Source organism: Orbilia oligospora (assembly GCF_000225545.1).
Source record: "Orbilia oligospora ATCC 24927 unplaced genomic scaffold scaffold00173, whole genome shotgun sequence".
In the NCBI taxonomy this organism is placed as follows: Eukaryota; Fungi; Ascomycota; class Orbiliomycetes; order Orbiliales; family Orbiliaceae; genus Orbilia; species Orbilia oligospora.
This window is the reverse complement of record NW_011645730.1, coordinates 154,337-171,044: the sequence shown is the minus strand read 5'-3', so window position 1 is coordinate 171,044 and position 16,708 is coordinate 154,337. Positions and strand designations below refer to the sequence as shown.

At 43.6% G+C, this 16,708-nt stretch overlaps 7 protein-coding genes across 7 annotated transcripts; 2 read left to right on the top strand and 5 right to left on the bottom strand.

Moving 5' to 3' along the window:
• Nucleotides 1-457: 457 nt before the first annotated feature.
• On the bottom strand, nt 458-1,408 carry AOL_s00173g49 (uncharacterized protein; the record flags this gene model as incomplete). The annotated part of the gene is made up of 2 exons (XM_011127791.1): nt 458-1,251; nt 1,321-1,408. 2 exons carry the CDS (start codon nt 1,406-1,408, stop codon nt 458-460), a joined length of 882 nt encoding a protein of 293 aa, XP_011126093.1.
• Nucleotides 1,409-4,361: 2,953 nt separating this feature from the next.
• AOL_s00173g48 (uncharacterized protein) lies at nt 4,362-5,060 on the bottom strand (the record flags this gene model as incomplete). Its single annotated transcript, XM_011127790.1, has 1 exon — nt 4,362-5,060. The coding sequence occupies one exon, from the start codon at nt 5,058-5,060 to the stop codon at nt 4,362-4,364; it is 699 nt and encodes a 232-aa protein (XP_011126092.1).
• Nucleotides 5,061-6,483: 1,423 nt separating this feature from the next.
• On the top strand, nt 6,484-7,299 carry AOL_s00173g47 (uncharacterized protein; the record flags this gene model as incomplete). Its single annotated transcript, XM_011127789.1, has 1 exon — nt 6,484-7,299. The coding sequence occupies one exon, from the start codon at nt 6,484-6,486 to the stop codon at nt 7,297-7,299; it is 816 nt and encodes a 271-aa protein (XP_011126091.1).
• A 452-nt stretch (nt 7,300-7,751) lies between these two features.
• AOL_s00173g46 (uncharacterized protein) lies at nt 7,752-8,359 on the bottom strand (the record flags this gene model as incomplete). Its single annotated transcript, XM_011127788.1, has 2 exons — nt 7,752-8,108; nt 8,171-8,359. 2 exons carry the CDS (start codon nt 8,357-8,359, stop codon nt 7,752-7,754), a joined length of 546 nt encoding a protein of 181 aa, XP_011126090.1.
• An 871-nt stretch (nt 8,360-9,230) lies between these two features.
• On the top strand, nt 9,231-9,809 carry AOL_s00173g45 (uncharacterized protein; the record flags this gene model as incomplete). Its single annotated transcript, XM_011127787.1, has 1 exon — nt 9,231-9,809. One exon carries the CDS (start codon nt 9,231-9,233, stop codon nt 9,807-9,809), a length of 579 nt encoding a protein of 192 aa, XP_011126089.1.
• A 648-nt stretch (nt 9,810-10,457) lies between these two features.
• Nucleotides 10,458-12,379, bottom strand: AOL_s00173g44 (uncharacterized protein; the record flags this gene model as incomplete). Its single annotated transcript, XM_011127786.1, has 3 exons — nt 10,458-11,696; nt 11,768-12,009; nt 12,109-12,379. 3 exons carry the CDS (start codon nt 12,377-12,379, stop codon nt 10,458-10,460), a joined length of 1,752 nt encoding a protein of 583 aa, XP_011126088.1.
• Nucleotides 12,380-15,026: 2,647 nt separating this feature from the next.
• Nucleotides 15,027-15,419, bottom strand: AOL_s00173g43 (uncharacterized protein; the record flags this gene model as incomplete). Its single annotated transcript, XM_011127785.1, has 1 exon — nt 15,027-15,419. The coding sequence occupies one exon, from the start codon at nt 15,417-15,419 to the stop codon at nt 15,027-15,029; it is 393 nt and encodes a 130-aa protein (XP_011126087.1).
• Nucleotides 15,420-16,708: the final 1,289 nt, after the last annotated feature.

Here is a 16,708-nt window from a genome sequence, read left to right as displayed (position 1 = left end):
GTATCAGATGTTTTGTAGTCGTTTACCTAAGAGTCTGGCGCACAACCAAAGCGAACTAAGAATGACGTCGATTCATGCAGCTCAGTCATCCGGCAAGTGCCTTGCTTTGTCAGTGAAGGACCCACATGAAGTCCTCTGATACGCTATGTTGAAACAGGGTCAAAAAATACCACACATACAACTCGTACTACTCCGTCCATTCTCTTTTGATGTGGAGGAATGTATCTTTTAGACAGGTCCACGCTCCGGATTCGAAGCAACAAAAAAATTCGTTACGACAGTATAATTGTTTACGGGAGAACTTTTAAGGTTTAGGTAATATGAAATAAGATTTTAAAGGCTAACAACTATACAGACAGGCAGAGAAACAGGGCATGAGAAGTCCATCTAGAACAGTATATTCTAAAATCTAGTACACAAGCACCAACCAATAATTAAATCTCGTGGTCACGGTGGCTTAGTTGTTCAATCGATAAGTTCGACGAACAAGTTTCTCCGTGTTCACTGGGATTGGTGGAGCAGGCTTCTCCCTGATTGGGGGTTGGATCTGCGGGGCACCAGGTGGTGCGGGTTTTGGTCTGATTGGAGGCTGGATATGGGCTCCTTCTGGAATTCCTTCAAAACCCTGCCCTCCAATTGGCAATGGTGCAGGCTTTTCTCTGATTGGTGGTTGAATCTGTGGGGCACCAGGTGGTGCGGGCTTTGGCCTGATTGGGGGCTGGATATGGGCTCCGGCTGGGACGTCTTCGAAGTCACGGGCTACAATAGCAGGTGGAGCAGGCTTTTCTCTGATTGGCGGTTGGATTTGAGGGGCACCAGGTGGCGCAGGCTTCGGTCTGATTGGGGGCTGAATATGTGCTCCTTCTGGAATTCCTTCAAAACCCTGCCCTCCAATTGGCGGGGGTGCAGGCTTTTCCCTAATTGGTGGTTGAATCTGAGGGGCACCAGGCGGCGCGGGCTTTGGCTTGATTGGTGGCTGGATATGAGCACCAGCAGGAACATCTTCAAAGTCTCGGGAAATAATTGGAAATGGGCCAGAGGTTGGCGTATTCGATCTGCGAGCTTTGCGGCCGAACTGCCTAGGGGTTGCTTCTAGTGGGCCGGATGGGCGCTGGGGACGTTTTACAGGACCCCTTCCGGGGCCTCTAAGCCCGGCAAACTGTGGAGGAGTTTCTGGTTGGCTAGGATGAGAAGCAAAGTGCTGGTTTCCGTTAAACTCGCCGGTTGTAGAAGCGAGCCCGGCATTGTTATCTAATTCATAGACGATTAATTTGATGTTCACACATTCACGGTTAAGTGTTCTTATTCCCGGTAACTTACCTTGGTCTCTTCTGAAGAGAGTATCCAGTAAACTGGCTTGGGCCAAAGTAAGGCACAAGGGAGCAATCAAGATGGTTGAAACCTTCATTTTGGTGGTTAGGATTGTCTAAAGGCTATACGTTTAATTGTCGATTTTTTTTGGTCGATTTTTCGTTGAAATGGCTAATTCTCAAGTACCAGACTGGAATTGCTTCGTTGAAATGTAGAGAAAGGATCGTAAGAACCGAAGAGTATGGGTTAAAACTTATAAAAGGTAAATGTTTTTTTTGTAATTTTTAATTGTAAACCTCGCAGAGGGATAAAAGAAATGAAAAAAGGAGAAGTGAAAAAAGAGGTAAAGGCTAAGAAATGGTTGTAAAATGTTGTCGATGCTGATGATGAGGGAAAGAAAGCTTTTGCGATCGGAAGTTCATTGCTTATATAGATAAATTCATATTGATCTGCTATCATTATCTGTCTATAGACCAAATATTAGACACCCGACTCTTGGGATCGATACTGGCAGTCTAAGCCAATCTAGTCGAGGTATGTCAGAGCTCCACCAGATTAGACTAACCTTTCAATCAGGCGTTCTTTTCCTTCTTCCTCTTCTTCTTCCTTTCTTTTTTATCTCCCTGCAGCGAAGCAAAAAGATGCATATGCACTTCTCCGACTTGAAGGGTCAGATATTCAAATGAAGACATGCAGTTGGGGGCTAGCCCGTCTGTCAGAGGCTGAGATCAAAAACAATATTCGAGTTCATGCTCGTGTGGCATATTGCACTTCGACCACCACAAAGTTCAAGCCGAAGAGGACGGGGAAGTGGGTCCCGGGACGGGTCTGGCCTCTGACACTAATCCCTTGGTCGGAATAGCGCGACTCTGGAACGCTTGGGAATTCCCCTCTGAGGAAATTATAGTAATGATTCCTATTCACACTAAGCCATAAGTAGCTAGCTCGTATATTTTGGTTTCATCCTCTTCTGTGAAATTCGAAAATTCGAAAGAACAGAATCGCTGTTAGCGCGGTATTGCGGGCTGCAAAGCTAAGTGGCATGGCGAGAAGTAGGGTCGTGAAACGTGGGTCTGATAGGCCCGCTTATGCTGTAAGACTAGCTGTGGTCACACAGAAATACTCAAATCAGTCTTTCTGACTTAACCTTCCTCTTTCGATTTGCGTAGTTGGTGAAAAATAAACAAAAAAACTTTTGTTTTTATATAACAATATATGCTAATAATTCTGGGAATACACCGCCCAAAGGGACTACCTGCATACGAAATTTGACTGTATGCATGCTTCAGCAACTTAGAATCAGAACCAACCCCAAACCCCCCTTCTGCCTCGGGGAAAACAAAAATTTTGAGGAAGGGCTGATCTTCAACTGGGGTCGAAGGAACGAAATCACGCTTGTCCATACAGAGTCTGCAGATCTAGTGAGTCTTTGAGCTACGCTTGAAAAGCTGCTGCTCTATTTTCACAGTTAGGCGCATTCCTATTACGTACTAGGATACATATGGGTATTTTGTGATAAATTTTACTTTAGGCGCGATACGCCTGCAAAATTCCGGTGTGGTTTCGATGGCTATCATGGAAATTGTTATACCTTTCGGATTAGTGGTGTATTGCGCACTGAATTTCTGGATTTCCGGGGCTTTTCTAAATCCAAAAGCCCCAAATGCAGATCGATCCATCGCACGTAGGGCGTAGCGGAAGAGAAAAAAATAGGATACACTCGCATGTGGACTACCGCATAGATCGTATCTTGTCCTGAGATCTTACTATCACAATATCGTATCCCCACGGATTAAAGCAATATCCAACAACTACCCGGTTAAAAACTTATTGACTGAAACCTAGTATAATACTACGTTCCAGATTCTACTTCATAAGCCATCGATGTATCTGTTCTGTGACGAAACCTTAGTTGACCAGTCTAGCTGTTTTGAACTCAAACTTCACATACTCAGATATTTCGTGTTATGGTTGGATTTACGACTTCCATGCATATGCGCTCTAGAGAATGGCTATGCGATAAGAACCGTTTCTGACCGGACTCTGTTCGAGCATTTTAAGCTTTTTTAAACTAGTCGGCTCAAGAAGGTGCAGCAAAGAGGTGGTGAGACGGAATTCCACGTCAAAAGTAGCAAATAAGAAGCTATGAGGGTTCGTGTGATTAGTGCACTTTTTGTCCATGCCCAATATGCAAAAGTCTCCAGAAGGGCGACCATTATCAATACATTTCCGAGGAACATGACCAATCGAGAAATTTTACGACCCACTCAACAGCATGGGACTATAGTAAGCCAGAAATCACAAGGTACAAATGACGATAGTTAACAATGTCACATTGATGGCAGTGCTCCCGATTCTGTTTATCCCGGTTGATTCCAACTGCTGTGGTGGCTTTAGCAGCTAGAACTCAGATCACGTTTAATCATCCAAATTTTGTAAAACTACGCTCGCAAGAATTTTAGCATGCATATATTAATATTTCATGATATTAAAATCGGAACGGCTTGCCGGAAATGAAACAATACTTAGCGCCTTCACTAACTTATGGATAAGAAGCATAATGACTACTTAAGGTGAAATAAGACAGGTTTTGCGAAATGAGGGATGGTTCGAACATGCATTCAAGACGACAAAGGAAAAAACGAAAGCCAAAAGAAAGGAACCTAAAAAGTCCAAATATAAGTCCGAGCAAATTTGAAAAGCATACTTGAGCAAAGACATTTCAGCCAGTTCTCATTAAAACAGATATGGTACTATAACCAGTTCGAAGATTACGAGTTGAAACCACAGATTCCGACTCCATTAGGATATTCTAACACAAACTTCAAAGATTGGGCAGTGTCGAGGCCGCGCGGGATATTCCGCGATTCAAGAACTACGCGCTAACTTTGAAACTTATATTAGTTTATGACCTGGGTATTGAATACACAAAATGCTCCCAAGTTAGCAGCGTTCTTTTTCTTCCATTCCGCTAAATTTAGCTGAATAGATGAAGAAGGTGATGCTGTGAATATGTGGTTGATGTCGGTAGCAGGGGGAGGAGTGCCGACTTACAAAAGAGATAATGTGAGGTCGCCATGAATCCTAGCCTTAAGCTCCACTTCGACTTCAAGGTTTATGTCCAACCGAAGCCTGATTGGATCGCTTTTCTTCCCCGGTTCTGGCTGTTGTTGCATTTGCTGTTGAGGGGGGTACTGTCGTTCCCTTAGAGGCATATCTTCCGTAGCAGACGACTCGTAGCCGGACTTTTTATTGCGGCGACGATTGCGCTTCACAAGTTGTCCTTTATGGGCAGCCTCTTTGTCCTCGTATACAGGTGGGAAGGATTGGGATTTATCAGGACTCGATACTGCCGTTGTACTGGCATTCCCATCATCCTTTTGGTCGTTGCCCATTTTGGACGGCTTGGTACTTAGACGTCTGGTAGGCCTCGACCGACTTCGATCGCGGGGGACGGCACTATTTTCCGATTGACCCTTTGCGCCTTTAGCAGGATCCTTTTCACTTGACTGCTGTTCCTCTTCGCCACTATTTTCTCTGATATTCTCTTTGTTTTCTCCTGGGTCTGGAGCTTGAGACGTCGGCTCTCCTTCACCGCCGCCAGAATCTCGATTCTGAATGGTTGAAGCGCTGTCCTCTTCCTTAGCCGGAGATGTTGATTCTGGTTGTGGGTTGCCTTGACTGCCTTCTTCTTCTTCCTGATCTAGAGGCGGGCCTTCCCACTCTTCTGTTTTCTGGGTATCAGTCATTTTGTGGTTTGAGATTGTAGTATAGGGTTTGTAAGAGGTTGAAGTTTGGAAAGTAGATAATATGTTGGAAGTATGGAAAATATCACAAATCGTGGAGATTAAAGATCTTACATTAAGGAGTCAAGCTACATCCTTCACTTGCAATAACGTTTTCTAGAAAATTACTAAATTTCCATAGACCTAGGCATCATATAGATATTTCTCTGACATCACTCGCCATTCAGGGTTTTAGGTGGCTAGCGAGCCCCGTGGGGCCATTCTTCACTCAGTGCTAGTTTTGTTCCTGCTTGTAGCCCAGTAGATTCTAAGCGGACATGAGGGCACATACATGCTAAGATGTTCAGCGCACTGTTTGGGAACATTCAATTGTCGTGATGACGTGAAAGCAGCTGGTCGGCATGGGCTGTATCGTCTGGATGTGCGGATATGACGCACGGCCCCACTCGTGTTTGAACCAAATCCCAAATTCCTTTTTCCCCAATAAAAACTTGGCAACTTGACATGGCAGCGGACCCACAGTCGTTTAAACCTTCCCTGAGTAAAAATGCAACAAGAAATCTATGCATGAGGTACTCGAATACGTTGAGGAGCTAGCTAGAAGGAATGTCCCATGCACGGGCTTCTACGGCCCGTTGAGATGTACATACACGATCGCTCAATTGCTGACCAGGATTTGTATCAGTTACCGGATTGCGGATGGTGGCACATCAAAGGATTTTACCAGGAGATTTTCGCAACCTCCTGAGTTAATAAAGATCTTTCAGGGTAATTCTCGATCGGGGTGTAAATCCATGATGTTGCTCCGCGTTCTCGCTTCATGAATTCAAACCAACTGCAACAGTGGAATAGTACAAAGCAGCCACACGAACCTAAAATTTTGACAGATAACGTATATTTCACGTCACAAGCGTGGACATCAATAACGGTGGCGCTAGCGCTATCTTCCGGGCTTCGATCAGGACCGCCACTGATTCGCAAGCCACAGAAATACTCTGATGCAGGCTAGTAAAAGTTGTTCTGTAGATCTTTTCATGATGCACTGATGATGAGCTTTGATCAAAAATCATGATCTGAATTTTCATGTACATATGCCTTGTTCCATTAAACTCTTCTATCATGGAAAGCTTTTATAGTAATTGCACCCAATATCCCTCTCTAGCCACTACATATAAGAGTGTGGCACGACGACACCATGTTCAGAGGAATCATATCATTAGCATCAAAACTGCTTCCAACTAGATATAAGGGATCAGTTACACCATCTAATCACTCAGACGAAACATCACTTGCTAGTTTCTTTATTTCTGCACCATCAACACCTCCACTTGAAGGATTAAACCCAATTTCTACAAACATATCCACTCCTCGACAATCTAGATCTTTATACGAATCTAGTCCAGAATCTTTATCACCTTCAGACAGTATGAGCGCCGCAGTCCACGAGAATCCTCAACAGCCATCCGAGGGCGAGCACCTCAATGTGCTCGAGCCTCAGGCTCTCTCTTCGAAGGCCTCCTCAGACTTCGGTGGTAAAGAAAACGTCGAGAACCCAGAAGTAAAAAAGGACGGCAAAGAAGAAACAGAAGGGGAGGTACCAAAAGAACTCACCGAAGAAGAAAAACAACAAGCTGCCGATGAGGAAGAGCGTGCGAAAGTCATGAAGCGCATGGCACAAATTGTCGACAAGGGGCTTGACAAAGTCAAGCCTCTCCTCGATATGATCGACCAAACGATTGACGAGGCCGAGAAAAAGAAAGAGAACAACGAATTAGATGAGGACGCTTTCGTTAGCAAGATGAAGCCCCTCATTGAGAATGCCCACTCAGTTATGCAGTCAACCTTGGACCAAATTAAGGCTCTTGACCCCGACAATAAGTTCGAGCGTCTTGCTAAGCGCCACGTTGAGGATGCTCAGGCCTCTGCCGATGAAAAGATGGTCATTGACGGTTGCCAAGAGTTGAGCACCCGCGTTCAAGCTACAATTGACAAGGGTCGCAAGGCAATTGAAGGAATGCCAAAGGCCAAGAGTGAGCTTGGTCCTCTATTCAGCATGCTCTCAGAGCCACTCCTCCAAATCCTCGGTGCTGTCGGTCTGCTTGTTGCCGGTGTTTTGAACTTGCTTGCAAATATTTTGAATGCGCTTGGACTTGGAGGTGCCCTCACTCAAGTTCTCCAAGGCCTCCGCATCGACAAACTCCTTAATGCTATGGGATACTCTGTTACTGGCAAGAAGAAATAAATGGGGGTCCTGATATTAAGCTCACCCGGTTATTAGGAGAGATTGTGTGATTTTAAAAATTGAGCATTACGACTTATGACTCTAGTCTTAGTACTGTTATGACTTATTTTGTTTTCAGAAAGCCTTTCCCCAGTTCAGGACATGGGGCACTGACATTTTTCATTTGGTTGCACGGGGTTTAGTACTTAGTTCTAATTATCTGAATATCATTTGTCCAATTACACAGGATATCTACGCGATATTATTGTCCAAATCAAATTTGTTTACGCTTCGATTTAAATTAAATTAAATTACCTCAAGGAAAGTAACCATGGGAACCTTGGGATATGCAATTATACCTAGAACCGGTCTTTAGACACTTCCGAAATCTTATAATTACTCAGTGGAAAATTGAAAATAAGTTACATATTATTTACACTGGGTAGGCTGTCGGATCTGTATCTTGGAAAAACTTAAGAAGCCTCATCCGGAATGGTAGCCATTGCAATTAGAACTTTAGTCCCTTTGCTATTTTGACCATACTTAAGCTCCCATCTACCTTCCTCAACCTCTCGGCCGGCGTAAAACAAAGCTTTTTCTTGTAGATGCAGCCCTCCTTTGTAGCTCCATGGGCCCACTATTTTCCCTCCTTCTTTTGACTCCGAGCCGGTGCCGTACTTGACTTCTTCGTCTTCTACATATATCCAATTCAGTGCTGGAGGGTCCGTCCCAATATGAGACACCAAACCTGGGATCTCTGTCCCAATATAATCGTGAAATAAGCCCTTAAATAAGAAAGCATCTGTTTCCTCCCTTGTATCGATCAGAAGCTATATTTAAAGTCAGCGATCTAAATAAAATATACCAAGAAGCGTTGCAGTCTGGAACCAACCTTTTTTCCAACTAAGACTATCTTCCCCCCATAAAGGGAATCGTTTTCATTTGCTGTAACACAAAGCAGATTAAACCACTTTGGTCCTTTCTTTGCTTCTTCGTCTGCCTTCTCCTTGAATCTCAAAGCCTGTGTGACGCCGATCACCGTTGGGATTGCGGATATAATGAGTAGTCCTATTGTGTCCATGTCCGCGAAGGGCTGGCGATACCAGCGCAACAATGTCACAACAACAAAAAAATGGAAAACTCGGATATGGTATTGGGAGAGGTCAAAAGATTTTCATAGAAAAGGAAAAAAGGACGATGTCCTAGTGTCAAGTTGATGGAAATGTAGTATGTGTGGTGATATCATCCTCATCAAGCTGACTAGATGTGGCTTGTTATTGGACAAATCTCAAGGCAAGAATACGCGACCCACCCACCAACAAGGAACCTCAAACACCCATGTCGAATATAGGCTAGGAAAACGGATATATCCCCACAGCAGATCTCAAGATTCTGACGTACGCCTCAACCTAACCTAGCCTCGCCGGCCCATGTGCAGGTTTTCAGGTGCCACATTCAAGAAAACATCTTCCACTGGCCCCCTGAAATTTGTACATTCCGCTAATCCTGCATGACAAGATGTAGGGCCATGAATTCAATACTTTCCATGATATGATCAACTGTTCCTATGAATAAATTTCATTCGCCTGGTATAATCATCATTTTTGATTCAGGCGTGACGCACTATGTTCACTGTGACGTCTAGTAGGAAGACGGGGCCCCTATGACGTCGTGTCAAGCAGCTATGATCGTCATGCATAGAATAAAATTCGAAGATACGATTTTAGAGCCAGAAAAGATTCAGGTTTATTCCGGTCCCTTATATACCAGATTTATTTTGGATAAACTAATCCAAAGTCCTCAGAAATTTCTATATTTTCTTCCTACACTCAGCGAGTTAAGTTGCAGAAAAATAATTTAAAAACCTCACCACCAAATCTCACGGTTCTGAAAACACGTCAGTGTCCACAGAGAGCAGCTTTAATCAAAAATTCAAAGATCGATAAATCACAATGGATCCCGAAAAGAACAAGACCGCAACCGCTCCTTCTGAAGATGAAGAATACAGCGAAGACGAAGTTCGCCAGCGCTCGAGATCGAGAAGACGAGGTCCGCGTCGAAACCGAGGTCGTCAAGGCCAAAGCCAAGCATTGCAACCTGTGGGAGAGCTCGGAAATCAAGTTGGTCAAGTTACAGGTCAGGTTTCAGACACATTGAGTGGCGCCACTGGTGCTGTTAGCGGTGTTGCCAAAGGTTTGACTGGTGGTGAAGGTGGTTCGAAGAAGGACACATTGAGATTGAGGCTCGATCTCAACTTGGATGTTGAGGTTACTCTTAAAGCCAGAATCCATGGTGATCTTGAACTGGCTCTGCTGTATGTTCAATTCCCCTCTTCCCGATTATACCCCTCGTATCCCCGTTACTTGATGATAAGACGGGTTCTTAAATCTTTCATTGGAATATTACAGTACCTAACGACTGAGGTCTGTCACACAGACAATAAATCCACCTTTCTATCGGTTAAACGGCATCGGAGTATCGTCTATAGTACAGTCTTAGCGCCACGGGGTTATTTGCCTCCAAATGCGTAGCTACTCGGAGGTTTTGGCTCTTTTTTCTTGAGTTATGTCATTAATTCATACTATCATGGTACTTATAAATTTAATTGCTTCAAGTTTTCTTTCGAATATCTCGTCAACGAATTTTCGCAAGTCTGCGGTGCAGAGAGGCTCTAATGGCCGGGGCCTCCGGGTTTAATCTTTTGTTTGATGTCATGAGATATCTTGTCAAGTTTGTGTCTATTTTCATCGAAGTTATGTAATCTTACCCAAGAACGGTCCCATCATACCCTCGTCTAACTCTCGGGTCACAAAAATCTCGTTATAATATTAAATTCCGGCATGAACTGCTCTGTTAAAATCTGGTTATTGCCCATAAGGTGACATATTAATGCTTAACTGTACTATTATTTTATATTTACATGACTTATAATTCGTAGATACATAATATTCCTCGCTTTCTAACCAATACAATCAGATAGTAATAAAAAATAAAGTCATAAAAAATAAATTGAAACATGCATTGAGGTATACCAAAAGTGAAATCCCGCCCATATATATGCATAACAAAAGAAATCTATACTTCAGCAACCCTTCCGTTCTTATCGTTTATGTTGAAATTTCAGTGTGCAATCCCCCCCTCCACTATTTTTGGGGGTTTCTTGTTCAACATTTGAAACTTTATGCCGCAGTAGCTGTCATAAACAACTTTTCTCTCTTCAAAAAGACTGAAGTCACAAGGGTTACAGCGCCAGCCGTGATGACGAGAATGTAAACCTGGCCCATAGCCCGCACAATAGCATCAATAGCGCTTGCTCTTGCTTCCTCAGTCAGTTCGCCGAACAACTGACTACGAGTACCCGCAATGGCTCCACGAATGGCCTCTTCGGGAAAATTGTATTGCTTTAAAGCATCTTTAAGATATGTGAAAGCGACATTTTGGAAGATTGTTCCCGAGATTGTTAGGGAAATGACGATAGTACCGATTTGGGCATGGTTCATGAAACCGATTGCAGAAGGGACATCATGCGGTTGAACTTTAGCTGGGGCGACTGAGTATGCTACCTGGGAGGCTGCACCTGCACCCACAGCGATAAGGATGGAGTAACCGTAGACGGCTGCGGTGGATGTATTTGGAGTGATTGTGTGCATGAGACTACCGCCAATGAGCATGAAGACACCAGCCCAAACGTACCATGGCATGTAGTATCCAAATACAGGCATAAGGAAGCCGTTAAGCATGACGAATGTGACCAAGAGAACAACGAATGGTAGTAATCGTACGGCTGCATCAATGGCACTATCACCTTTTGAAAATTGGAAGTAGAGTGGGATGAAGTAAGCGGGGACGAAGACACCGGCGGCAGGTGTAGAAGTGAGGATATAGAGTAGAACAAAAGAGCGACGACGGAGAAACTGGCCGGGGAACACTCGATTCTCTGGTGTGGTGAAAATCGTAAAGTATTGTTGAAGAACGAAGGCAATGAGGAGGACTCCAAAAACGACAAACATTGTTATGGTCCGACCATCGTCCCAAGCCCACTGGGCACCTCCAAAAGTGAAAGCCATGACGAAAGTACTCCACATGCCAGCACTTAGAAGAGCGCCGACATAGTCGAGTTGTTTGAGTTTTTCTCTTGCTGAGGTTGTTTCGTCGGGTTGCACAGAGGGCAGAATCCAGATATAAACTGGAGTAAATGCTCCAATCAAAACAAGGTTGATATAGAAGGCCCATCTCCAGGTTGCACTGGAACTTGCGAAACCGCCGCCAACTACGGGTCCCAGAACTGTTCCTAGCCCCCAAACTAGGCCGACAAGCCCGTTGTATACTGGACGTTCGCGAATTGTTGTAAGAGTCGCAAGGAAATTCAACAGACCAAGATACATCCCTTGTCCACCGGCACCAGCAATTACACGACCCTATAAAGTTCGATCTATTAGCATCTATATATACATCAAATTAGTATGGCGACTGGATTTCCAAGACATACCACAATGAGAGCCTCAATCGTAGGAGCGCCACCGCAAAGGGCGCTTCCTCCCAGAAACAAGACTATGCTAGCAATGTAGAGGTACTTGGTATTAAATATACCATATATTTTAGAAAGAACTAGTAAAGTTGCAATAGAGCCCAGTGGGAAGCCAGACCCAAGCCAAGAAAGCTTTGTTAGGTCTCCATATGTATCGATGACTTGTGGTTGAATATCCGCAACAACGGTGTTATCGAGACCGTCTATATTAACATGTATATTAGCTTAACTATAACAAATATATACTCTGCAGTAGCTAGATCTATAGAATATGGATTAATATAATTGCGATGGAAACTTACAAAGAAAAGCCGTTGAAAATATGGCGGCGATTACAATAAACCATTTTACACCATGAATTGATCGTACTTGGTCGGGGTCCTCAGAAATCTCGCCGACCTTTTCCGGATCCCTCCCAGATTCGCTACCGCTATAGGGTGTTGCTGTGCCAGATGCATCTTTTTCCGACGATGATTCCTTTTCATCTCTGGGAACTTGTAACCGCGATGCGTCGGGAGCGTTGTTCTCTGGTACAGGGTTGATAGATATTTGTCTTGTAACTGGCGCAGACATTTTTAATGTAGTGCCCTAGTTGTGGGCTTTAGTTCCTTCCTTTCTCTTTATGGCGTGAGATTTGATCCTGAGAGAAACCAATGGAGTTTTTTATATTTGATCTCGATTTTATAATTTAGTTTTTTTGTTGAAGAGGCTTTAGACTAGCGAGAAAAAGAATAAAGGTAGATAATAGGTTAACTAGGAAAATTCTTAGGTTGAGATTGAGAAATGTTGCTGAGTTTATATATTTCACCGGCCCGCAAAGAGTATATTATCAATGAATTGATAACCCGGTTAACAATATTGTTCATCCAAGGAGGAATGACATCGACGGCCGACAGTTTTATAGATAAAGATGTACGATATCGCTTTCATTCCAGTTCATTCATTGTCTCAGTGAGACTGATTGATTACATAGGACTAGATTTCCAATATCGGATCGGTGTTGCTGACGAATGTGCAAGGACACGTTTTTCCAATCCGGGCTAACTGATAACTGCCGCTTCACCTCTATCATTGATCTTTTTCTAAACAAATCTTAGTTAAACCCGCTTCATCCGCTTCCCTCCTGTGTGTGTGGTGACCATAAAAAGTAAAAATTCAGCATCCTTAAACTTTATTGGCCATATTCATATTATAGTGTATGGTGTTGCTTGTTGGAAAATTGGAAACGGGGTGATTACAAAGCCTGTGTGCATACATGCTGAGTAATATACGGTAAACGACACTTTCACAAGGGGAAACATAATGCCCGAAGGCTTGAGTCATTCAAAAGGCAATCAATTAAGTATGGCTTAAGTCTAATTAATTCCAATTGTTAATTGTGCCCAATAAACCAAGAACAATTCGTTGTTAATTTGGTCTCCGAAGCCCGCTCCTACAGGTTAGACTTTTGAACCTTTAGCAACGGTAGACGGGCTTAATGGCTTTAGGGGTTAGGTAATCAGGACCCACATTCGGGGAAACTTTGGGGCGAGAGCGAATGAGATCTTGCTTAAGAGCCAGGAGTTTGGGTCTCTTCTCAGCCTTAAACTTAGAAAGAACATTTTTCCAAGTCCCTGTCACCATCCACCTGCAACATGACGTTGGAATCTTTTTCTGATAGGTACGGCTTTAAGATCGTCTTATTCCCATATGCATCGAAGCGCAGATTTAAGCTAAGGATTTGAAGATATAAGTATCTCCCGTATACCGGTAATTGAAGTCAAAATATCTCGGAAAATGGCAATGGTATGGTCTAGAACCAACGATCATGATATCAGCTTACACAGTAAGATCATAATTGCGAAGGAGGGTTCATCTTGAACAATATATATGCTAGTATGTGCCAGTATAAATGCAAGCCTTGCCTTGGGATGAGGGAATGTTAATCGTCTGTGCTATGATACTATTAGTGGAAACGAAACTGGAAGGGTTAACTCTTCAGGCGAAAGAGGCTCAGTCGGACAAGTTAACGACGGTTTGCCGTCTCGCGATAGATCGAGGCCGACATCCGTTGTTTTGTGCCCAACGTCACGCAGAACAGGTGCAGTAACACGGTCGCTTCGAAGCTTCATCCCTGCCACAGCCTCCCAGACTGGATCCCTGCAGGCCTGCTATGTCGGCTCTGCCGTCCCTATTGTAAAACCCAACGCTGCACGCAACTAGTTCGTATTCCTGCTCCACATGGAATAAGCTTAGTTTTGTCTGTATTTTCAGCAGTTATCGTTCTCACGAAACTTTCTTTTTTTTCGCTTTTCTCTTTCCTTTCCGCCAAGAACTAACATTAACGGTATAATCCAAAACTCAGCACGAGTCCTTGAAACCACTATCCCGTAGTATCCTCGACGAGATGCTAAGTTTACATAATCTCATTATCCCCCCTAAGGAATAGCTCCACAGATACCTAGATGTTTGATTGTGTTCGAAAAGTAGTTTCCTTATTGCTGGTCGCGCGCTTCTTTGTCAGCGGATCGAACATGGTGTTTGGCGACAAAGGCTGTCCTAGAACTAAACTCCACATACCGATACGCCTATAGGATCCTAGGACATCCGGCAGTGGGATTTAAATTGCCCCGACCCGAATTTGACTCATCTGTATTGTCCATATGCCTATATACGTGGACATGTTGCATCCACCTAGTCGCGTTTAACGTTATCAACGGATCTAGAGCGAAGTAGCTGGTCTGGGTAACGCAAGCTTTCAACCAGCTCTCTATTCTTCATGATATATGATTTAGGACCAGTCATATGGAGAGCTCACACAAAAACACAATTATATAAGGAAATAGATTACACAGTGAATAAATTTAAATGATATGGTTTGAAGAAGTTGAATTCAGGAGTACTAACTGTCCTATAAAATACAAATGAATCCTCGACGCCACTACTGCCAATGGATTAAAACGAGCCCGCAGCAAAACCAAACATATGCATCGAAAAACAAAACAATACTATATCCAAGCAATAAAAATACAAATACACAGATCATTAAATCGCATCTTTCTGCTCAAGGCTAAAATGTTGCAAGGCATGCATTAACTTCCTGATTGGAAGATGGCGTGAACACCGTGGTGTTGAAGTTTTTTTTATAGGAAATATTCATGATTCAAAATTAACCCGAGTTTGGAATTATCTCGGCCGCCCTTTTGGTGAAGCCCGTCTTTTCTATATCTCGTCCGAAATGTTAAACACGAGGGCCTTGGATACCGATAGGGCTACCAGTGTTGGGCTGAATAGGGAAAGTCTGTGGCGGCAGCTGTGGCGCGACGGGTTGTTGGGGGAATTGAGGAGTAGCTGGAGCTTGAGGAGAGGCTGGAGCCTGAGGAGATGCTGGGGCTTGTGGTGCTATCGGCTGCGTCGTACCAATACCACCGAAAGCGGATCCAATGGTTTTGAAGGCATTGATAAATCCAGTGATGCCGCCAGTTATACCCGTGACGATATTGCTGATGTTATCAAGTTGAGGGATTTGACGTGCGGTCAAGTGAGATCCAGCAATGTCAGCGGCTGGGGCTACGGGCAATCCGTTGACGGCAGCGGCAAGAGCGAGAGCTCCCAAGAAAGTAGAGACACGCATTTTTTATAGATTTGGCTGAAAAATTAAGTTTAATAGGAAGAGGCGCAAATCAATTGCTGGCCGAAAAAATAAACTGTAATAAAGAAAAGAATGAAGAAGCGAATGAATGGGACGGTCCAGCCGCGAGAAGAATTGAATGCGTCGAAGAGAATGCGAGATACTTGGATTGATACAGGATGTTGATGTAAGATGAGAGACAGAAAATCATCTGCAGCTGTTCAGGATATATATATTCCATCAAATGAAGTCGGTTCCTTTTTCGAAATTTTGCCAAGGGCATTCATCGTCACCGAATGTTCCAAGCATGATGTAAACCGTGCGAAGATACATGCTTTTGCTGGTTTCAAGGTACCTGAGGGTTAACGATTGTTGTTCTAGTGTTCCATCAAATTCAAAAAGATAACGTAAACTATCCCCTGCAAGGTACCACTAAACGAAAGCCTCGCTCAATTTTGTGCTGGCGCTGTCGGAATATGAGGCACAGCAGCACAGTAAAAAAAAATGGTCCAAAGGTTTACGGGTGTGAAGTCCTGGTGGTTTCAGCCATTGAAAAATGAGTGTTGGAGGCTATCCCTTTTAGGTTTAAACTTTCAACCCCGTTTTTTCCTAAGGCGGTAGTACCTTCCTGTATCGGGTTACTTTTGAACTTCAAACGACTTGACTAGCCTAGAACAGTAGTGGGTATCTCGTTTAAGCTCATAATCGTTAGGAGGCCGATGGTTTTGTTTGGTGTTGCCTGGAACCTGTTGCATCACCGCAGGTATTTTAGGATTTTTGAACAGGTTGATTTAGATTTCGCTGTAGGAATCCCTTGATTAGAGATAATGGCTGGTTAGGCTTGGCTATTTCAGAGACATTGGTTGGGATTTCAATGTCTTTTCACCCCGCAGAAGGGTCAATAGGCTAAGTCGGGATCTTATTACGTTTTAACATGTGGGTCGATGCCGAGATCCCGAGCGCTAGATCGTTATTAATTATTCTTGAATAGTAGATCGATAAACAATTCCAGAATTCTTCGATAGGTACGTACTAGCTCTGCTGATGTTAAATTAACACACAAAATTATTTTTGAAAATGGCTTCACAAGAGCATTGTTCGAATACTACGAAACAGATATAGTATAGCGCTCTGCTGACAACGATATGATCTACGGTTTAAGGCATGCATCTGCTCGTGTTGCGAGGATCGATATCCTTGTCACTCTTACGAATTGGGTATCTGTCCAGATCTGGATTTGTTTAGTCTAAGATTACGCAAAAAGCTTGAAAGACTGTTTCTTATGCCTGCAA